The following is a 23,373-nucleotide window of genomic DNA, read 5'->3' on the forward strand; positions in this document are numbered from 1 at the left end:
CTGCACATGATGACTTAACAATTTCTTAACTAAACATATGGTTAACACATACGTGGTCAGTGGCCTAACCTAACTCTTATCTATCTTGCTTATAAAATGAAGGTACGTATCTGAGAGATGAAATGTTTAAGCTCTTTTTGTTAGTTTCAAGTTTACTACATAGACGCTCATGAAAGAGCTTCAACAGAAAAAAGAGAGAAGTCATCATCACCAGCACAGCAGAATGAAAGTCAGTTGTTCATTACTCTTCATTCTGCTGGTGATGATGACTTATCTCCTTTTTCTTGCCATTTTCTTTGTCATTTTTCCTGGCACTTTGTGCCACTAGGTGGTTCTTCTACGGGCTCTTCACAAAGGATTATTACATTGCGGTGAGTAAAGTAGTAAAGCCAGAGTTCTGATTTCATTTCCTGGTTTGACTTTAAGGCTAATTATGTCACTAACTTAATCTCCTATATTAATCTGACGAGGTCATTGGATGGCCAGTTGCCAAATTTATGTTGGGATTCTTATTAGGCATCGCTCAGATGATCCTAATGAAGAAGTTCATGAGCACCGCCAACTGCCCCAAGCTGATGCAGCCACAGTCTTGATGCCCTGAACAATAAATTATTACTTTTCCTGTATAAGAGAAAATAAATTATTACTTTTCTTGTATAAGAGAAAATCTGTAAACTCAATGTTAACATTAAAAAGTTTTGACATTTATAGTCATGAGTCAGAGTCTCGATCTGCAAAACAAGCAAACTAGTTCACTCAGAAAGAAGAGAGCAATAATAAGCTTGCATGGCAAGATCTATGTCCCACCTGAAGAGGTCCATAAGTCATCAATATCTCTCATTAAGCTTAAAATTTCAGGAACAAGGCTGAAGCTGCTAGACTTGAACGTAGGTAGTAGGGGTTGGTGATGGATATGTGTTGGATTTTAGGAGGTGTGTGATGAGTGTTTGTGAGTGGTGTTGCTCTGATACCCCTAAACCCTAAGCCATCATGCTCCACTTGACAGGACCCAACCCAATTTTCGCTTTGGAATTCGAGCCAAGTCCTGTTCGTGTCCGACACCTGGCGAATGTCGGGCACAAAAGACCTTTTTACCCTTCTCGTTTCAAATTCTTTTTATACTTTCCCTTAGACTTCTGCCAAAAATCCGGCAGAGTCTCCCCTGTATTTTGGCCAACTCAAAATTTTTCCACCTGTTAAATAAGCAAATTAATTCACCCAACAGCCAGAATACATCCAAACACCAGTTCAGGTTTCCCACTAATATTGGATATCAGAGCCTTTTCTAAAAGTTCACAAGGTTTCAAGAATTTTTCTGCAAAACTCTACCTTACTTGGTGACGCGGAAGCTATGAATGGCCCGGTGGTGGATCCTGCGCACTTCTACGGCCTGGGGGCGGAAAACAAGTTGAAAATGTGAGTGGACCAAACATAAGATTCTTGAAAACAGTTTACAATCCTAATAACCCCCATAGTAAAAATAACTTGATAATTAAAGCTAAAGTTTACCTGTGTTTAATATAAAGTATTCCTCTAAAGACATATATATATATATATATATATATATCAGTATGTATATAGATTCGTAAAGCTGAACAATTATATAAAGAGATAAAACATGCACGTATATTGAGAAAACTGATATAAGATGATTGAAAACAATAGCTGCATAAAAGTGCTCAAATTACTTTAAAACTACCACCTAAGTGTACCCCTGAAAATCCGTCAATTCCCCTGGCAGGTCTCCGGCGACACGCAGTCTACCCGAGCTGCAAACTGGCGAAATCAGGGGACTATGATCAGCCTGATCCGCCGGCAGGTCTCGATGACACCAAGTCGACTGGAGCCGCTCTGGCAAGATACAAGGGACCGTAGTCAGCCTGATCCGCAATCCTGGCAGGTCTCGGGGACACAGAGTCAGCCGAGCCGCAATCCCGGCAGGTCTCGGGACACCAAGTCTGCCGAGCCGCAAATCCTGGCACTCACGGTCCGAGCGTCCCCGAAACTCATGAGGCAAAGTCAAGTGCACTGACATAAACTGAAATCGGACTGGATGTCCGTAGACATCGGTCCAACTCTGGGTAATCACCAAAAATAAATGGGTACATGGTGGTCTAATTAGAAAATCTGATAACTCTCTGAAATCTGATAATTTAACTGTAGTCTCAATGCTACTGCTATTTCGTTATATAAAGCTCAAGGTCTGCTGCTAATATAACCTCAAATATATATATAACTCACAATATTTAACAGTATAAAACATGCTCTAAGACATGCAAGAATACTTATTCAAGATCAAATAATGAAATTTTCTTATATAAACTTATTTATAAAAACTTATTTATATAAAATCAATATAAAATCATTTACGTAAACTCATTTATATAATCATTTATATAACTTATTTATATAAAATCNCTTTATGAAAGAAAGTCCACTCACAGCTGGTCCGAGCTAGCTGGACCCTTCGAAGGTCCCTCCTGTAGGTCGACTGTACCTCTGGTGCCTGATTATCCATGAATAATAAATTAATAAATTGCTGAATAAAAAGAATTTAAATTAAACACCCTGCCCCGGCTCCTAGAAATACGTGCACTCGTTTTAAAGTTACTCTTATGCCCACATTAGCTTTTTAGATAGTTAGAACGGTCTTAAGAGACCCGAAGCCTCACTAAGCGATAAGCTGCCAGATCGGCCGATCCGGGACCCCGTGGGTCCACGGTCTCCGATGGCCAATCTGGGCTTCTCTAAAGGTTCCTCATAGAGAAGGAACCATGTTCCGCGAATTCGGTCCGAAACGGACGGTCGGATTAGCCGAAATCGCGTTATCGCTTAAAATCCAAACCCTAGCCCCAGGGTTCGCGATTTCGGAGTATCCGGGACTTCGCAATCCGTCGAATCTTACACGATCCTGGAATTATGTAGACCGACATATCCAAAATTCAGTGCGATCCGACGATTTCACGACACTGCACCCAAGGATCGCGCGATGTGAAAAATCCGTTCGGGGCTCAAACGAACTCCGAATCAAGATCCGCGAAATCCTACGTGCCCGTGATGACACGAGAATCACAAAACTGCACAGAATCACTTCACCACCCTCGCCCACGCGCTGCCTCACGCGCGGGCAGATTCTGGTGTCCAAAGCGATTTTTGGCTGCCAGAAAATCTAGAAATCAAGACTCCAAACTCCTATTCTAGATAAAACACCCCATTTGGAGTCACTTTTGTTCTTGGACATACCCCAAAAAGTGACCGAAAATAGTAGATCACGGCGGCCGAAGTTTCGGCCAAATTTCAAGTCGAAAATCGAACGTCTTAGAGCTAAAATCGATCGAAACCCATACATCCATCAGCTAGAACACGAAAATAGCTGAGAAACCATACCTTACTCGATCGATTTGGTGGAGAATTGAAGGAGAAAAACGAGCTGGAAGTTTGAACTGGAAATCCGGCAAAAATGGCGTTTTCCGGCAAGGTCCGGCCATGGAAAGGGCGGCGGCTGGTCAAGAAATGATGGCGGTCGAGTGGTGGTTCGTTTGGTACCAACGGCGGAGATCGGCTCCAAGTGTGGTGGCCGTGGCGACGTCGGGAAGGAGGAGAGGTCGGGGCTGCGCGCTGGATCAGGGGGAGAGAGAGAGAGAGGAAAGAGAAATGAGGAGAGAGAAGGGAGAAAGAGATAAAAATCTAACTTTTGATCAAATTACCATTTTGCCATTCGCGGTATTTTGATCATATTTTCTTCGTTACAACTCCGATTCGGGTCTACTCCGTGTCTACGGACTCGTCTCGCCGTGCTCTACGCAATGGCGCAAACGAAATTTCCAAATTCTTTCTCAATCAAAAAGTCAATTTTTTCCCTATTAAAATATGCGAGGGCAAACTTGTCTTTTTGCTAGAAGATATTAATCTTACTTTTTAGATATTTTATTTCTTTTTAGATATTTTGTTTTGGGTTATTACACCACCACCATAGTGTTACTCATGCGGTCGGTTATGTTTTGTGTTACTCTTAATTCTTTGACCTCGACAACGTTATCAAATTTGCGCATTAAACATTATATGATTGCACTATGCATCACTTGAATGAATAATATTTTCACCATAGCGGAGGACTTTTACTTAGATGATTAGCAATACTGTTGGTCCAATCCAACAAACTTTGTCAATGATCTGCAAATTGATTGAGGCTAAGGGAGGTGAGTAATCCTTCTCCATACAAATTATGCTGCATGAAATGGAACTATATATGCTGAAGAAGCCGAAGCAAAGACGTACGTGCCTTGAGTTAGATAGATACATGTTGGTTTTTATTGCTGCCTATATTGTTTTTGTAGATTTAACATGTTGAGCATGCTTCTTGAGGTGAAATTTATTATTGTTGATGCACATATTTAAGTTACGTGTAGCATAGCATGAGTGATACAAATAAATGATTGTCGCATGCGCAAGAGCACATGCAAAAGAGGCTAATAATAATATAATAAAATCAGGTTTAATTTGTCACACTTAATATTACGTTGTCAATTTATCTTGCTTATAAAATGAAGGTATCTGAGAGATGAATTGCTTAAAACTTTTTTCAGCTTCAAATTTACTACATAGACGCTGAAAAGAGCTTCAACAAAAATAAATAAATAAATAAATAAAAAGGAAAAGGAGATAAGTCATCATCACCAGCAGAATGAAGAGTAATGAACAACTGGCTTTCATATTCGGTCTCATAGGTATAATATGTATATCTAAATTTTTTGTGATTTTAGTTATAAGTTGGTTTACTTTAGATTCTTGTTATCTGATTCTGACCCAATCTGGGATTATTCGTAGGTAACATCGTGTCAGTCATGGTGTTCTTGGCGCCAATGTAAGACCCTTTTGAAATTTAGAAGCTACTTAAATGTTATTGCCCTTCACATATCTCTATGAATAAATTGCATTATAGGCTAACTCTCTCTCTCTCTCTCTCTCTCTCAGACCAACGTTTTACAAAATTTACAAGAACAAATCATCAGAAGGCTTCCAATCCACACCTTATGTGGTTGCCCTTCTTAGTGCAATGCTGCTATTGTTTTATGGTGTCCTCAAGACCAATGCTGCCTTGATCATCAGCATCAATGTCGTCGGATGCGTCATAGAAATTACTTACCTCATATTCTACTTTGTATATGCATCCAAGAAGGACAAGGTCACTGCCTTTAAAATGACGGATTTTCCTTTTTGTACATTTTGTTATTGACATGTTATCGATAATAATAAGTTCTGCAATTCGAGGGCTATTTTGATGGAGATGCTCTGCTTCTACACCATATGCAGATTACTACAATGATACAGATACTGGTGTTGAACGTAGCGGCCTTTGGGTCGGTGGTGGCGGTCACATTCCTTCTTGTAGGAGAAGACAAGCGCGTTAGCACCGTTGGATGGATATGTGCTGTGTTTGGCATTGCTGTCTTTGCTGCTCCTTTACTCATCATGGTAATTTTTGTCCAAATTAATTTCCAAAAATTTTGCATTACGGTAAATTAATCAGCTCAGCTGACATGTATTTTTCATTATTGCAGAGAAAAGTGATACAAACTAAAAGTGTAGAATACATGCCATTTTATTTGTCATTTTCCCTGACAATTTGTGCCACCTTGTGGTTCTTGTACGGGCTCTTCGTAAATGATTATTACATAGCAGTAAGTAAACCAGTACCAATTTCTAATTTCATTTCTTGGGTTTGACTTTGATATGTCACTAACTTCATATCCTATACTAATCTGACGTGCTCATTGTATGGCCGGGAAGTTTCCAAATGTGTTGGGATTCTTATTAGGAATCGCTCAGATGATCCTATACCTCAAATACAAGAATTAAAGATGATGGAGAAAAAATTAAGGCAGTCAAGGGAGGTGAAGAAGTTCATGAGCATCACCAACTGCCAGACCAGATAATACATTGATGCAGCCTACGTATGTCTGCAACAAGCAGCAGCAGGAATTCAACGACGGCCGCGTATAGTTCCTTCCTACTGCATAATTAAGCTCAACAAACTTATAATTTGATATTTTTGTTGCTTATATAATATGAATATCGATAGTGTGTATATAATTGTGTCTGTCACCATGGCACTCAATAATCCTCCCAAATTTTAAAAAAAATTTAGTGAATGTGATTGTGCATGTTACAACATACACTGTACTGTACATTACACCATGAATACGTAGTCTGCAAACCTTTGTTGCACCTGCTTAGTCTTTCAGTTTTATGTCAAAATCCCAAATTTATTTTCTTAGTCAAAACGTACTTAGTTATATTGATCTAAGATAAGATACAAAATTCTAATTCATCTATACGTTACGTACCTATAAACGAAGCCAAGCTAAGGTACAGAATTCAATTCAATTCAATAATACCATCATCACAATAAGACTGGAGAAAAACAAATTTTCAATTAAATTAAGAAGAAGACGGAAAATAAAAGAGAGTTCGCGGTCTTTTTGCAGAAGGAGGAGGGGAGGAAACGTTTCTTTTATTTATTTATTTTTTTTGCAAAGGGAAGGGTACACGTTTACTAACAAATAAAAAGAGATACCGTTAATTGAAGAACTTAAAAAGCAAAATATCTTCATCTTTTTTTTTTTCCCCAAGAGCTTAACAAAGAGTTTAATTGAGGGAAAAAAAACACAGATACTTCCGTTCCACAAAAAAAAAAAAAAAAAAAAAAAAGACGAAATAAATAATATTCCAAAGTTTGCTTTCCAAAAACAACTAGAAATAAAGTTAATTAGTGCAATTCAATCATGATCTAAGTGAGGTTGTTCTAGAGGTATGGTTAAAAATTATGAAGTTCGGACATAAAGAGCAGATTGTTGGTTCGTTATCCACAATGTTTCGATATCATTATTCTCATCAACAAAGTATATTGATGCATATATATCGGTTTTGAGAATGTTTGAAACTTATATGTATATTTTAATTTAAAAAGTATTTTAGCTAAAATGATATATATTTTTAAGCAAATCGAGTTCTTTTTAGGTTCACATTTGTTGATTAGGGGTTGCATAGCGTGCTTATATTTTCTGTGTTGATAGTGTTTGTTTAAAATTACGTGGTTGCTTATACTCACTATTGTAGTGATTATATGGTGGGATCTGCTTTCACTGAAGTCCTATATGAATAATAACAGACGAGATGGCAATAGTACGTAAGCAGAACAAAGGCCGTTGGGCACAAACTTACAAACAGTGGGACTCCTTTTCATATCTGATATATCTATATCTCTTGGGAGGAGCAGAGCAGAGAGAGCCACACATTTGAGATTGAGAGCCATGCCTATGCCTAATCAACCTCACCACATAAAACAGAAACACTTTTGTCCGCAGCCGCCACGTGGCAAAACACCATTTACTGCTTATCTAGCATCCCCACCCCAACCCAACTTCAGGGGAAGCGAGCTCTCACCCAAAACAAACTTCAAAGACTGTGTTGTTGATCAGAACCAAATCTTTTCAGAGAAAGCGGCTAGCTCTTGCTTTATTTTGCGCTTAATAAATTAACTTCTTCCTTTTGAGTACATTTTTTTTTTGTGTTGCCTGAAGCATGGAGGCCAGCATAGGTTGCTGCTCACCCAGGGCATTCCTCCCTGGTGTTTCAACCCATCAGCATTCCACTGCACTTGTGGCTCCACCTTCCATCTCTCCATCCTTCAGCTCCAAGGTCTGTAATTTAGACTCACCATTTCATTTCTACAAATATGTAAACTTACATCATGAAACCTCCAGGCTTTCACCACTTATAGATGTTGATGATTATATGCACACAGAAAATATGTTACCAATCAAAGAGAGCTCTGTTTAGAATTTTCTCTGAGTGAGTTGAATTATTACATGGTGTTATTGGACCCTTCTGATTGCTGCAGAGCCTGAAATCAAGCTCCCTCTTCGGAGAACCATTACGACAAGTGCCAAGATCATCACTCAAGGTTTCAAAAACAAAACAGTCTTCCCTTGTCACCAGATGTGCAATTGGTGAGAGCCTGGTGAGTTACATAACAAAAACCAGCATTGTTCCACATAACTTAAGAGTTAATATGTATAAGCAGCACTGAAGTTGTAAATGAAATTGTGGCTGTAGGAAGTGTTCCTTGCAAAGGCAACCCCAGATAAGGGACTGATTAGGTTGCTGATAAGTATGGGAGAAGCATTAAGGACTATTTCCTTCAAGGTGAGAACAGCTTCCTGTGGAGGAACGGCATGTATTAATTCCTTTGGGGATGAGCAGCTCGCGGTGGACATGCTCGCTGACAAGCTTTTATTCGAGGTAAAGACCAAACAAGCAAACCATGAGTTTTGATCCTGCTTATGCTTATGATTGGATGAAATTTTGATGACAACATATATATAGTCCCCTTCTATTGAGGGATCCCTCAAATAAATTATTTGAGGGACGCCCTTAAAGGTACCCTACCATTTTTTTCCCAATGATCCAAATCGTCTATTTTTTAGGTCTTCATTCATAGATCATCCTTACAAAAAATTAGACAAATCGAAAACTGTTTCGACATCCAATTGTGTCTTACAAAATCAATGAACACGGTGCTTCAAGAAAATACTAAAATTTTAATAACTCAATTGAGTGGTCAAATAATATCTGATTCAAGTGATTTTTTTTGTAGAGATGATCTTTGAATGAGTATCTACAAAATAGCCGGTTTGGATTAGTGAAATACAATCCGGAGTAGGGCCTACAAGGGGTATCCCTCAAACAAGCTTATTTGAGGGATCCCTCGATGGAAGCTCTATATATATATATCTCATAACTTTGATAGTCATTCTTCCTCAAATGTATCAGAATACAACCTTATATTCAGGGTCAGGAATAAAATTAATGCCTGTTACATTTGGTGATTAGGCCTTAAGCTACTCACATTTCTGCAAATATGCTTGCTCTGAAGAGGTTCCAGAACTCCAAGACATGGGAGGCCCAGTTGAAGGTACGCAAGTCCTATCATGTGCAATTAAACTTCATATTTTATAATGAATTGCTCTATGATCTTAAAATTTATATCTTCTTAAGAAGGATGATCGAAAGGATGACCTAATTATCGGACTTTTTGCAATTTGAACAGGTGGATTTAGTGTTGCTTTTGATCCACTCGACGGCTCCAGCATTGTTGACACAAACTTCACTGTAGGCACTATCTTTGGTGTGTGGCCAGGAGATAAGTTAACTGGGATAACAGGGAGAGACCAAGTTGCTGCAGCCATGGGAATTTATGGTCCTAGGACTACATATGTTCTTGCTATCAAGGGCTTCCCTGGAACCCACGAATTTCTTCTTCTAGATGAAGGTGAGATTGTAACAATGTCATCAAGTTTTCTTTAAGCAACCATTGTTCTTCATATGCCATTTTAAATTTGTTGCTGCCACCTTGAAACCTTCTATGAACCAAAAAAAAAACAGTTCATCATAAGTATGAGGTACTCAATTCTGCTGACCTTAGAATGAATCAATGTCTCACATTGTCTTGGTCAGGAAAATGGCAACATGTCAAGGAGACAACAGAGATTGGTGAAGGGAAATTATTCTCCCCAGGAAATTTGAGAGCCACATTTGACAACCCGGACTATGACAAGGTTTGATTTCCTCTAAAGCAATATTGCATTACTACTGCAGTACTCATATCAGTAAATTATTAACCACCAAGTAGTTCAATTAATTTTTGTGAACTTCTTCTGTTTATGAACAACAGTTGATCAACTACTATGTAAAAGAGAAATACACATTGAGATACACCGGAGGAATGGTGCCAGATGTCAATCAGGTCCTCTCAACTTCCTTAATCCGTCTCCTAGTTTTAGTGAGATTGGCATCCACACAAAATTGATATTTTGTGGTTGGCACTCTTAAGAAGTTAAAAAGTTCATGATTTCTTTACCTGCAGATAATTGTAAAAGAGAAAGGAGTTTTCACAAATGTGATATCTCCAACTACCAAAGCCAAGCTCAGGCTGTTATTTGAGGTAGCTCCATTGGGGTTATTAATCGAGAACGCTGGAGGTTATAGTAGTGATGGTCACCAGTCTGTGTTAGACAAAGTGATCATTAATCTGGATGACAGAACACAAGTTGCGTATGGATCCAAAAATGAGATAATCCGGTTCGAAGAAACTCTATACGGATCATCCAGGCTCAAGGCAGGGGTGCCTGTCGGAGCTGCAGCCTAAGCTATGCAGTTTGCTATTCATACAGAAATTTGTATAATGGTGCATAAATTTTCCAATATGGTGGAGAAGAATTACAAGGTTAAAAGTCTGTAACTATAGTTCACATGTGTATTTATGGTTTTCAAATTACAATCAGATTCAAAGGCTTACTTGTTAAAGTTGTCTAAAGTAGAAATGTTTTCCATATGATTAATATCCTGTTAAGTTTGTTGGTCCATTTGCTGGATTTTGACCCCTGCTTCAGTTTGAACAAGTCATGTTATTCTCATCAAACATGTTTTTAATGTTCCTTAGCTGTAGCCGCTGAATCAATGCCCTTAACTAAACTGATGTTGTCTAAATCAGCTGTCAAAGGTTAAAAAAGTTAGTCTAGGCAAGATGGTTTGTAGAGCACAGTTCATGTTGCACATCTTTCAGTAGAAGATAAATCTTTCTCAATGGCAGATATATATTAATCAGTAATTTATGGAACAAGAAATTGTGAACTTAATTAAATAATTAGATAAACAGATATAGTAGTTTAAGATGGTATTAATCCCAAATGTTGTAAATTCCTAAGTTATGCCTTGGAGTATCCCCTGGTTAAGCTCCAACCCCTAGTCTTCCATGGGTAAATCCAAACCATTTGTTGTATTACATAGGATTCCTTCACCAAATACTATGGATTTCTTGATTGAGAAACCATCCGATGGGGTGGGCATCTTGTGGATGATTTCAGGCCTAGAAGGGTAGTTCCCGCAATCAAATTGTTTGTAATCTAGGTGAATCTGCAGACTTAGTTTGCAATTGAAGTAAACGCGACACTGATAAGCATGGTATGAATTCCACATTTTCTTTTCAATTTTCTCGATAAATGAAAGGCAAGGCGATTTTTATGTCTCCGTCATAATATGTAATTTTTCGACATACTAACCTAAGATCATTTTATTCCATTGCCATTTTTGAAACTCCTTGAACTTTTGGTGAAATCATATAAGTCAAAGTTACCATTTTCTTCAGGCATATGAGGCCAGAATTGCAAAATGGCGTGGATCAGTCGGTGGCATTGTTGATGCACCTATAGACAAAGTCTGGAGTATGGTTTCTCAAACTAAAAGACTAGCAGAATGGATGCCAATGGTTGAGCGCTGCACTGATTTAGCTGGAGATGAAGGTGTTCCGGGCTATGTTCGGTTAGTCTCTGGCTTCATGTTCCCACAAGAAGATGGAGACAGGTCATGGATCAAGGAGAAGCTGGTGTCCATAGATTCATCAAGACATAATTACGTGTACAGATTGGAAGCCAGCAATGTAGGTTTAGATGGGTCTGTGAATTCAGTAAAGCTTGTAGATTATGGGAATGATTCAACACTAGTTGACTGGTCATTTGAGGTAAACCCCTTGGAAGGTACATGTGAGGACAGCATTATAGATTATCTAGGATTTCTCTATAAATCTTGCATTAACAGGATTGAGGCTGCTATAGAAGCAGCATCCAAGAAAGTTTAAGTAGCATTATTTTACATGTGTTTGTTAAAAGTGCTTACTCATTAATCAATTTCTGTTATTTTTCTTTTCATTTTGATAGACCTATTTTGAATTGCACACACTAATTATGAAGAGGGTGAGAAAGAGAGAGACTGCCATAATGAGAAAAAAGAGGTGTTTGAGAATCCATACTGAAGAAGATGTGATATTTAAAATTGATGGGGAAGTTGAGCTGTTACTACAAATCCCATCTGTAGTTTCCATATTTCTAAGCTTCTGGACAGGACAAGATGCCGTCTCAGTCCATGAAAACCATTCCTCAACCATTTTCCACTAGTTTCTTTCCCCTTCTTGTAAACGCAAATATACTTATGGTTCATTTTCCACCGCCACATTTATCCTATACCATTCTAAGACTCCACTACATCTACTTAAAAAGCTTGACTACGCTTCTTCATGTTGGCGTGAACCAATTCAATTATTCTTTATTGTAATTGATTTTGTATTTATGTGGAATTATAGGAATACCGGATTGAACGGGGTTGTGCTTATTTCTTTTTTCCTTTCCTAGATAGGCTTGTACTTGTATCACTATAAATACCTCCCCGTGAGAAGAATAGAATACACTAAATTATTCATAACCCTAAATTCTATTTGAGTCTTCAAGGCTTTAATTAGAAAATCAAGAAAAGGGTGGGACGTTCTATCATGGAATGGACTATGTATGTGTTTCATTCATTTTTGTCTAGATCTCTGGTGTACATTGACAAAAGGTTTCATTTTCAAAAGACAAAATTTACATAGTTAAATTCTTCCAATTCAAGTTTGAAAAATCCACCAGGGTAGCACCGATGGTGAGGGGAAATGGGAAAAAAGTCTAGAAGATTACAAGAGGTTATGGGTTCCATTCCATGATATCCAATATACCAAAAGAACATATATAAAAACTTAGAAATAGCAAAGTTAAGCAGCAATAAACTAGCAATACAACTAGAAATTATGAGAAAATTAGGAGTGGTGTTCGAGTATATTAGTAATAGATGCACAAATATTTGGGAAAAGGAAAAAGCCCCCAAACCTTCGAGAAACAGAGCAGAAACAGAGAGAGAGAGAGAGAGAGAGAGAGAGAGAGAGAGAGAGAGTGTGTGTGTGTGTTTGTGCAGCTGAGCAGTAGGTTTCAACTCGATTGTGTTTGTGCAGCTGAGAAGTAGGTTTCAACTCTCCCACGGGTTGCCTTCAATGAAAGTGGCAACAAGTACTGGAAATTGCTTCAACGTAGACAGGTTACTACTTCAATTGTGTAACATGCAAGAAAACTTCAGTAGAATAATACATAAATAAATATATATATATATATATGATATATGGCTCACATTTCTCATTCACCTACCTCCTACCACGCGGCCTAAATCAACATTCTATCACATATCATTTGCTTCTTTATAAGATTAAGGTGGTCAGTCATTCATATGTTACTACTGCATAATCCATATCCAGCCCGACCAAGCTCAAAACACAACAACAATTAACTCACATATCTGGCAAACATGGAGTCCTGCAGGCTTCACCTTCGAGCACTGCTGTTGTTGGTTGCTTTCTTGTACCCGGCATTCGTTCAGTCCTTGATTCGACACTATAAGTTTAGTGTAAGTACATTCTGGACATATATATCCATCTTTGTTTCAAATTAAGCTCATATTACTTGACCTTAGAATAGCAATTGCCATCTATGATAGCATAAGTTAGGAGGGGAGAGGGCCTTCTGCCTGCCTTTTGCTTTCAACAGATTACTGAAAAACCCATGAAAAACTAGTGTGACATTAAATGGCTGGGTTACATGTGCAGGTGGTCTTCAAAAATACAACAAAGCTTTGTTCATCTAAGCCCACCATCACCGTAAATGGAAAGTTCCCTGGACCAACCTTGTATGCAAGGGAAGATGATACTGTAATTGTAAGGGTCATCAACCATGTAAATCACAATCTCACAATTCACTGGTGAGAATTATTCTACTCCCGTACCCTAGTTCTTTCCAAAAGAAATTGTAGCTAGTCATTATTGTGTGTAACCGAGACCCCACATGATACATGCTAATGTGGTACTTCAAATTCACCCAAATTATAACACGTGTACTATTATTATTAATGCGCAAATCCTAAACCCAACTTGGTGGATTCGACACACTACATCAACATGGCATACCATATGGTGTATTATTTTTCGTTGATGTGGCTTCTGTCACATTTAATCTCATACTATACAGAAAATCCTAATAAATAATGATCATATGATTCTGTAATGGCAGGCATGGGGTCAGGCAACTTGGAACAGCTTGGGCGGATGGACCAGCATACATCACACAATGCCCCATACAGCCTGGGCAAAACTTTATCTACAATTTCACACTCACAGGCCAAAGGGGCACACTTCTCTGGCATGCACATACCTCTTGGCTAAGAGCCACTCTACATGGTGCCATTGTTATCTTACCTAAAAGAGGCACTCCTTACCCTTTTCCTACACCTGATGAGGAAAAAACTGTGATATTAGGTAAATTGATAATTTTCAATGAGGTGCTTTTGGTCATTGCAGCTTGGTAAATTGGTAAACTGGTAATTTGACTTTATTATCTGAATTGCAGCTGAATGGTGGAAATCAGATGTTGAAGCTGTCGTCAATCAGTCTATAAAGTCTGGCCTGCCACCAAATGTCTCAGATGCGCACACTATCAATGGCCATGCAGGATCAGTTCCTGGTTGCTCTTCTCAGGGTACTGATATGGGGTATACTTAATTTTGTTTTTTGTTTTCAAAATCCTAACAGGCCTTTTGTTTTGCTTCATTGCATGGGAAAAAGAATACAAAACAAATGTGATGTTCCAAAATTAACCTTATAATTTCATGTAAGTTGCCTGTACATAAGTGAAGTGATTATGGGATGTAAATAGTTTTGTGTTTTGCACATCTGCAGGGGGTTACACTTTACATGTTGAAAGTGGCAAGACCTACCTGCTACGCATCATAAACGCAGCGCTGAACGATGACTTGTTCTTCAAGATTGCAGGGCACAATCTAACCGTTGTTGAAGTTGATGCCTCCTACACCAAGCCATTCCAAACTGACACCATATTCATCAGTCCAGGCCAAACTACAAATGCAATTTTAACTGCAAATCGGGGAATTGGCAAATACTTAATAGCAGCCTCTCCCTTCATGGATGCGCCAGTTGGCTTTGACAACTTGACTTCAATTGCTTCATTGCGCTACAAGGGAACCCCTCCAAATCCCAAAGCCTTCTTAACCAGCATTCCTCCTCAAAATGCAACACCAGTAACAAACACTTTCATGGACTCCCTTCGAAGTCTTAATTCGAAACAGTACCCTGCTAATGTCCCATTAACTATAGACCATTCACTCTTTTTCACCATTGCAGTTGGTGTAAATCCATGTGCTACATGTGTCAATGGGAGCAAGCTAGTGGCTGCTTTTAACAATGTTAGCTTTGTGATGCCAACTATAGCCCTCCTTCAAGCATATTACTACAACACAAAGGGAGTGTTCACACTTGATTTCCCAGCAAACCCACCAATTCCTTTCAACTATACAGGCAACTCTACGGCTAACATGCAGACCACAAATGGGACAAGACTATATAGGCTGGGGTACAACTCAACGGTTCAGATTGTGCTACAAGGCACTGCTGTCATAGCACCAGAGAGCCATCCAACCCATCTGCATGGCTTTAATTTCTTTGTGGTTGGGAAAGGAATTGGTAACTTCGATCCAAAGAAGGACCCAAAAACATTCAATCTTGTTGATCCTGTTGAGAGGAACACAATCTCAGTACCAACTGGTGGATGGACTGCAATCAGATTCAGGGCAGATAACCCAGGTAATAAATTTCTACAGCCGCATATTTTCTTTTTCTTTAAAACTAAATTATGTGCTAACAATTTTATAATTGATTGGAAATTTGTTGTTGTTTGTGGTGGTGAATGAATGCAGGCATTTGGTTTTTGCATTGCCACCTGGAAGTTCACACAACCTGGGGGCTTAAGATGCCATTTCTAGTGGAAAATGGGAAAGGCCCAAATGAGACTCTGCGACCACCTCCTGCTGACCTTCCAACCTGCTAGAATTTCCAATCCAAACGGCTATAAAATTAAAATGGATGCTTGAGGCTCAAGGCATGAGAAAAGTGTGCATGGTATCTAGAGAATTTGAGTTGAGTTGAGAAGCAGAAAACAATGAAAATGGTTGGCCGGTTCTGGTTGGTTTGAGGAGAAAATAGGAACAGCTGCTCTCAAAAGAAGTGAATAAAAAAGGGTAAACTCAATGACTGTACAATTTCAATTTCACCTACTTTGTCGTTCTTTGGGTTGAAATTAAAAGCAGCATCACACACACACACACACCAAAGGATTTGTCGTGTATGAATTGTTAGTATGTGCTTCATCTAAAGAAGTTGTTGGATTTCAAAATGATTAGATTCTTCTTTATCCTTTTAATCACTATAAACATTGAACTACTTTTGACTTATGCCCAAAAGATAAACACGTTTAGGGCATAAAATGACAAAGAAAAAAATAATAAAAACTATCGCGCCAGATAGGGGTCGAACCTATGACCTTCTGCTTAGGAAACAGACGCTCTATCCACTGAGCTACAGGCGCTTGTTGATAATGCATGTGGTTGAAAATTATTTAACTAAAGGAAGGTGGAAAAAGGCCAAAGAACTATAATAAAAAATTGCACGAGCGACAAATGATCAAACTATTGAAGCAATCTTGGACCAATTATACGCGGCATCATTTTTTAACCAAAACTACTACGTGGCTTCCATCTTGTAAATAGGGAAAGTATTGCGGAGAAAAAAGTTAAGTTAAAGCCAATGTCTTGAAATTAACCTACTTACACATTCATATCAGAAGTTTTTATTTATTTATTTATTTTTGTCGAAACACTTCAGCAGCTCAGCTACCCTGAAGTTCAAATATGGGTTTCGTCTTCTTCTCGAGAAAAACTTAGTTGCAATGTGTTATTTTTGATTAATAATGTTATGTCACGTGAAAGTATTATCACGTATATTTTAATGTTATTAGTTGGAAATTGCAATTTTTAATGAAAAATGCTTCTTAATTCTATTTTTTCCTTTTGGTAGGAACTTAAACTGTCTCTAGGTGTGGTTCTTATTTTTATGGAATTTACTCATAAAACCAACATGAGTATGGAACAAATAAATACCATATTCGTAAATTGTTTTATAAAAGTCACAACACAACACTAGCCCATTTCTTAACCACTGACCGACACCTTTAATCAAAGAGAAAACCGGAGACTAGGCAAAACCTTAGGAGATAAATATAACGAACAACTTTAGTTTTGCCCATAGAAGAAAAAGTAAACATCCAAGATTTTATTCCCCACCTTGAAAGTAAAAAATAAAAGAAAAACACCCAAGATTTGTTTAATTTTATTTCTCTTTTCGGGTATGTTCTCTAGAATTAAGAGGGAACCTGTGGACTAGTCATCTTACCACGGTCCAATCCGGATATGCCACCTATCACGCATCCTTTCTCTCTCTCTCGCTCTCAGGAACTCTCCATATACTCAGCCACCATAGAGAACACTGGTGAAGTGGTTCTGATTCATATTTTGATTCTCGCATTGGCTTGGCCCTCTCTTTTCCTAATATATATATACATCTATATATACATTTATCTTTTCTCTTACTTCTCCTCAAAGAAACGAAGCTAGTAAATGTTTTCCCGCTTTTCTCAGCCGTGATTCTCTAGAATCTCTCTTTTCCTCAACTGGGTCTTGCTTTGTCCACCTTCGCCGACCCTCTTGCTCTTGGATTGGGTCCTTCATGTTTCAGTCTCCTTTTTGGTAATTTTTCTAAAATTTTACTTCTTTAAGCCAAGGGTTGCTATCAGAGTGCTATAAAGGCCTCACCTTTGAGCTTATTTGCGCTTAATTTCTTTGAAAGCCTCCACTTCTCTGATACAAATTCCGAAATTTCCTCTGGGTTTTGCCTCTCTCCTTCTAGGATTACACCTTCAGGAACCAAATCAGATTTCTCAGGTTTTTCTAAGATTCTCTTCGATTCCCAAAAGTGGGTCTTTTTAAGATTCTTTAGTTTATGCTATTAAGAAAAGGAGATTCTTGATTCCCGGTAAAAGATTCTGAATTGATTGCCTTTTTAAGCCATTGTAAGACTTCAAAATCTCTCTGCCTCTGCTCTCTGTTTCTCAATCTCCCATCGCTTCTGAAATTTGAAGCTTTACTTCAATAACTTTGACATGAACTTTTAAGCAGTTATTGCAGATATTAGGACCTGTAAGCATGGAGACTTTGTATCCAGCTTCATATATGGCTGATTCTAACTGGTTCATCCAAGACAGCCAGAGCTCAGAATGGACTAAAGAAGAGAACAAGAAGTTTGAGAGTGCTCTGGCTATGTTTGATGAGAAAACGCCTGACAGGTGGCTGAAGGTGGCTTCAATGATACCGGGGAAGACGGTTATCGATGTGATCAAGCAGTATCAGGAGCTGGAAGAAGATGTTAGTGAAATAGAATCTGGGAGGTTTCCAATTCCAGGGTACCTTACATCTTCTTTCACATTGGACTTGGGAGATGATCGAAATTTTGATGCTAATAGAAAGAGGCCTTCTGCAGCTCGAGGTTCTGATCAGGAAAGGAAGAAGGGAATTCCATGGACAGAAGAGGAGCACAGGTGACTTCCCTTCGTTGTTTTTGTTAGATTGTCTATAATTGTTTTGCTAGTTCAAATGGCTAGACTATTTCGAATATCTTTTTGGATTTATATTTGATCAACTAGAGTAGGTCTTGAATTGCAGAAAAGAGAAAAAATAATAGCTAAGGAAAAAGATGGTTATTAGATATGAAAGGTCTAGTTCAATTTGTGGAAATCGCTATGTCCAATACCTATCATTTCGTTTTCTATGGAAACAGAGGAAAATATGTAGATGAACTGTTGTTTTCTTTAATTTCCAACTTTTTGTTATGAAACCCAATTGAGTTTTCCACATCCCAAGTGTAGGGCATATAGTTTGATCTCTCTATGTGTTCTTGATATTTTTTTTTTTTTTGACATGAATGTGTGGTAATGACCTGCAGGCGGTTTCTGATGGGACTTCTAAAATATGGGAAAGGGGACTGGAGAAATATTTCCAGGAATTTTGTAATCTCTAAAACTCCCACACAAGTGGCAAGCCATGCTCAAAAATACTTTATGAGGCAGCACTCAGGAGGGAAGGATAAAAGAAGACCAAGCATCCACGACATAACGACTGTCAACCTCACAAGCACTACTCCATCAGAAAATAATAGGCCTCCTTTAGACCAGTCTCCACCAGAGCAGAAGTCCACTGAATCACCAAAAGCATTACTTGACTGGAATGCGTGTGATGATGGAGGAGCCATGGTTTTTGGCTCCACTCATGGCAGTCTTTTCGAGTCGTCTCCGTATGATGTAGCTGCGGAAGGGATTAAGCTTCAGTTGCAAAAACTCTACAGCAGTGCTAATTTTGCTGCTCATGCCAAACCCCAAAATTCGATGTATCTAATGCAGACCTCAAGACATCAGATACATGGTTAAAACACCCCCTTTTGTTGTACTCCTGGATTGAAAATCCAAGCAAATGACTTTCTGCAGAATTTCAATGTTGGCTCCTTATCACGGTTGTGTGTGATTAGCGTAATAAGGATTTGATTTCGTACATAGTTCTTGAACATTCCACTATGATAAAATCCCATAAAGCCTCAAACTGTAATGTCTGAATTGTAAAATTGAAATGAATGGTAAATCTGCTCTTCCCTTCAGGCATTGAGTTTGTCCAAATCCCCCAGGATGGTTTAGCTGTGAAAGCGTTACAAAGTAACTGCAGTTTTGAGCTGTGAAATAAACATGCATACATCAGTGAAGTAAGCTGCTTGAAGTTTGGGGACAAATATCTCAAACAGCTGTAAGAAATTTCAGGTGGACACACACACATGCACGCGCTGAACTGACTGAAATGATCTTTTGTTTTTTCTTTTGTCAAAGTATTTTACTTGATTGTATGTGTGCATATATAACATACTATTATGTACATTTCGGGCAGGCACATGACCTTAATTTTAGTATCATTTTCTCTGTTTTATTTAGTTTCTGAGAAGAATCCAAAACTTCTGCATCTCAAGATCAACCATAGACCAAGAATAAAGTTATAAAGATCTACAGGTGAGAGAATTTAAGAATTTTATTTTTATTTTGGCAGTTTTCTAGTGGTGCGTGGTCTTATTTACACCCTATGGATTTGCACTTGGAATGGCTGAGGTTGATTATGGTTGTTTCACACGTGGAATGATCTTGCAACCACTGGGGAAAAGCAGCCATGTCATTGGATGATGTGGCTAAACAGGCTGATGACTCACTTGGCACTCTTTCAGAAATTCCACAGTATCTAATTGCTTCACCTTTTTTTCTCTCTTAAAAAAACTTTCCGCCATTATTTGCTTTATGCATCCAATATGGCCAAATTGACCGAGTGACTCTCCACATCCACTAGTAGATGCTGAGTTTGCATTCCACTTGATAAGCATCCTCTGCTTCATTCCATCGTAGGATGTAGGATCATCCACGTAAGGAAATGCCAATGCATTTTACAATTTTCAAACCATCGTTTCCTCCCTCTACCAATCCAACTTGGCCTGTGCTCTGATATTTTTCCCTGTTTCATCCAATACCATTGCTAATGGTGGCCAGACTTTTGCATCAGCATAGTGCCATTTTTTTAAGTCTTCGCAAGCATCATACTTTTACTTTGATTGAAGCTTTTCTAAAAACCCAAAAACGGATTTTCAAGACTGCAGAGCAAATTAAGCAGAATGAATTCTTGAACTTGGAACTCTGATGGGTTTTTAGATTTTTCCTTTTGTTTGGTCTCAAAACTCTCATCTTCCTCAGCTTTTCATAAATAATAAATAATTATGTTATTTACTGCGCTTTGTCACTGTGTTTGTTTTATCTACCAACCATTGCTGTGTGTGCTGCTTGGGACTGTGTGTGAAAAACACTGAGTGCGGGTTACTGTCACTTTGCACATATCATTTTGTAAACCACACACTGAGCATTAAAAAGTTCCAAAGCAACATGAGCAATATGATTATCCTTATGAACTTTCTTTTCTTTCGGTACATGACATAAACCATCAACTTTAATCTTTCTTTTTTTCTTCTAAGATCAGTCATCTTTCAGCAACTTGCATGAGAAAGCATTCTGGCTGCTTTATTCTAATTTGAATCGAACCTTTGAGAAGGCTAAACCGTACCACCTTTGGTCTCTTTTTTTGTTTGTCTTTTTAACAATTAATTTAGTAATTAAATTTTCTGATTATCTATCACATCAAATCCTTCTGGTGTAGCAAAGGTACATGCACTAGGCTCCAATTTTGATGACGTCTTCATTGGTCCACATGGATCTTAGGATAATCTGCCAAGAAAGCTTTTTGTTCCCGCATATTTAATTGAGAAATGCTATTCCCACCGTATTTGTCTACCACTTAACGTGGAAGATGAATTGTACAACCACATTAATTAAAATTAATTTAATATATATATTTTTTAAAATAATTTTTTGACACTTTTTAATTAATGTTAGGCTTATTATCACAAAATATTTCTAAGATTTACGAAACTATCAGATTGCATCCTTAATTTATTTTTTTTGTCATTTGTGGTCTTCAAGGTTGATATGCATCATCACAAATAGTCCTTGCCATTAGGTTCCGTTAAAAACTCCGTTAGTTTGATGATGTTGCATATATATATATATATATATCACAAAACATCCATGAGGTTCACGCGCCTATAACAAATGGTCCTTAAGAAATTTTTTTAATTTTTTAAATTTAAAATTCATAAAATTTTTGTTTTCTTTTTAAAATACATGTGACACTATGTTATTGTAGATGTGAGCTCCATATATATGCCACATCAACAAACTAATAGAGTTTTTAAAAAATAATTTAAAATTTATAAAATTTAAAAATGAAAAAACTCAGGGTTTAGGGTTCATAAATGGTTCTCAAGATTAAAATCCTTCTATTAATAGTTTTTTCATTTATAAATAATTTTAAAAAGAAAATCAAAATTTTATGAATTTTAAATTAAAAAATAAAACAAATTCGTATGGACCATTTGTGATAGGTGTGTGAACCTCAGGGATGTTTTGTGATATATATGTATGTCATGTCAGCAAACTAAAGGAGTTTTTGACAGAACCTAATGGCATGGACCATTTGTGATTGCACATACTAACCTTGAGGACCATGAGTGACACAAAAAAACTTTAAGAATGCAATCTGATAGTTTCGTAAACCTTAGGGACATTTTGCGATAATAAACCTTAATGTTATTATACACCTCATCTACCACATAATATGGTATAAGAATATAGTATATAAATGTGGTATGAGAGGATAAGACTAGGTCACTATGCAATTCTTAAGCATAATTATAGTTTGGGAGATTCACTATTATACCCAATATGAGGGCCCAAATTATAAAAATACCCTATATAAAATGGACTTTAGAAACACACCCAAAACCCATTTACAAAATAACAAAAAAGCTTTTAACTTCTTATAAATTACAAAACTGCCATCAATTTCTTAAAACAAGCCCAACCCCAAAATCTCATAAAAATACCCAAAGCATTCAATAGGACATCAAAGTAATTTAATAATCAATATTAAATTCAATAAGACTAGCTATCATTTTTTGGGTTTTTTTTGGGTTTGTTTATAGAAATTCAATTGTGTAGGGTTTATTTATAATATTAGTGCTAGAAATGGGTATATCACTAAATATCTCTTATAGTTTTGCAATTTGCCAAATTATGTCAGCAAAGACTTACCCCAACAAAGTACACTAAGGTACTGTATCAAAGCCAAAACGAAGCCAAAAAGTTAAAAAAAATAAAGTCAAACAAGTCTATATTAGAACATTCCCATTTTAATGGAGAATTTGATGCATCTAGTGCCACCATCTTTTGTGCCAAGAGAAGAAGCTGTGGTTGGTCTAAAGTGAACGACCAAGAAAACTTGGAAAAAAAAAAAATTATGAGAATTTGCTTCTTCAATAAACACTGCAGGCAAATCAAAATTTGATATATACGCATAAATAATTCTTAAAAGAATACAAAAAGAAGAATCTACATGTCAAACTGTAATTAGCATAAAAGTAGGAGCTCCTACTTCCGATAAAGGAGACAAGGATTTTCGTTCTTCCATTATCAAATTGAACTAATGCAGTAGGTTATATGAGAAGTTGTTCTTCCATTATCAATTGGAATTGACTTGATCTTAATGGAGGATAGTCACCCACTACTAGTGCCACCTTTCAATGAAAGACTATAAAAAGTCCTTCTATGGTTTTCTTCTTTATTTCTTGGCCATAAAGTCATATAATGATGTTCGTATTGAATTGATACGTTGACAGTTTTCGAGTACTGATTTTCTCTTATTCTCTTGTGTTTTGCTCTTGACATAATAATAATAATGCATTATATTCGAATTCCTGCCAGCACCGTGTAGTGTACACGTGTCAGCATCATAGAACCACTGCCGTCATGCGCCACATACTCATTTCACGTAAACATGTTCTCAGTTTCTTATTGTAATGTAATAGGG

General features: G+C 37.5%; 5 protein-coding genes and 1 non-coding gene across 7 annotated transcripts; 5 read left to right on the forward strand and 1 right to left on the reverse strand.

Moving 5' to 3' along the window:
• Window positions 1–4,126: 4,126 nt before the first annotated feature.
• Window positions 4,127–5,859, forward strand: LOC117618383 (bidirectional sugar transporter SWEET9-like). Its single transcript, XM_034347963.1, has 7 exons — window positions 4,127–4,199; window positions 4,668–4,727; window positions 4,828–4,864; window positions 4,975–5,185; window positions 5,314–5,475; window positions 5,562–5,681; window positions 5,791–5,859. The coding sequence occupies exons 1-7, from the start codon at window positions 4,127–4,129 to the stop codon at window positions 5,857–5,859; spliced, it is 732 nt and encodes a 243-aa protein (XP_034203854.1).
• A 1,507-nt stretch (window positions 5,860–7,366) lies between these two features.
• On the forward strand, window positions 7,367–10,368 carry LOC117618675 (sedoheptulose-1,7-bisphosphatase, chloroplastic-like). Its single transcript, XM_034348352.1, has 8 exons — window positions 7,367–7,701; window positions 7,904–8,023; window positions 8,119–8,304; window positions 8,896–8,977; window positions 9,113–9,334; window positions 9,520–9,620; window positions 9,737–9,808; window positions 9,929–10,368. Exons 1-8 carry the CDS (start codon window positions 7,585–7,587, stop codon window positions 10,208–10,210), a joined length of 1,182 nt encoding a protein of 393 aa, XP_034204243.1. The 5' UTR covers window positions 7,367–7,584; the 3' UTR covers window positions 10,211–10,368.
• A 599-nt stretch (window positions 10,369–10,967) lies between these two features.
• LOC117618384 lies at window positions 10,968–11,698 on the forward strand. The gene is made up of 2 exons (XM_034347964.1): window positions 10,968–11,025; window positions 11,210–11,698. Exons 1-2 carry the CDS (start codon window positions 11,023–11,025, stop codon window positions 11,696–11,698), a joined length of 492 nt encoding a protein of 163 aa, XP_034203855.1. The 5' UTR covers window positions 10,968–11,022.
• A 1,384-nt stretch (window positions 11,699–13,082) lies between these two features.
• Window positions 13,083–16,034, forward strand: LOC117618660 (laccase-4-like). The gene is made up of 6 exons (XM_034348333.1): window positions 13,083–13,323; window positions 13,523–13,674; window positions 13,983–14,227; window positions 14,319–14,447; window positions 14,648–15,568; window positions 15,682–16,034. Exons 1-6 carry the CDS (start codon window positions 13,225–13,227, stop codon window positions 15,810–15,812), a joined length of 1,677 nt encoding a protein of 558 aa, XP_034204224.1. The 5' UTR covers window positions 13,083–13,224; the 3' UTR covers window positions 15,813–16,034.
• A 242-nt stretch (window positions 16,035–16,276) lies between these two features.
• On the reverse strand, window positions 16,277–16,349 carry TRNAR-CCU. The gene has a single exon. It is a non-coding gene; the product is annotated as a tRNA-Arg (tRNA).
• Window positions 16,350–17,238: 889 nt separating this feature from the next.
• LOC117620369 (transcription factor DIVARICATA-like) lies at window positions 17,239–19,522 on the forward strand. Of its 2 annotated transcripts, none has more exons than XM_034350550.1 (3): window positions 17,239–17,888; window positions 17,995–18,413; window positions 18,818–19,522. In XM_034350550.1, the coding sequence occupies exons 2-3, from the start codon at window positions 18,022–18,024 to the stop codon at window positions 19,296–19,298; spliced, it is 873 nt and encodes a 290-aa protein (XP_034206441.1). In that variant the 5' UTR covers window positions 17,239–17,888; window positions 17,995–18,021; the 3' UTR covers window positions 19,299–19,522. The 2 variants fall into 2 exon arrangements, with proteins under 2 accessions (XP_034206441.1, XP_034206442.1); XM_034350551.1 differs by having other exon boundaries at window positions 17,554–17,565.
• The last annotated feature ends 3,851 nt before the right edge of the window (window positions 19,523–23,373 follow it).

This window comes from Prunus dulcis, chromosome 2 (genome assembly GCF_902201215.1).
Source record: "Prunus dulcis chromosome 2, ALMONDv2, whole genome shotgun sequence".
Lineage (NCBI taxonomy): Eukaryota > Viridiplantae > Streptophyta > Magnoliopsida > Rosales > Rosaceae > Prunus > Prunus dulcis.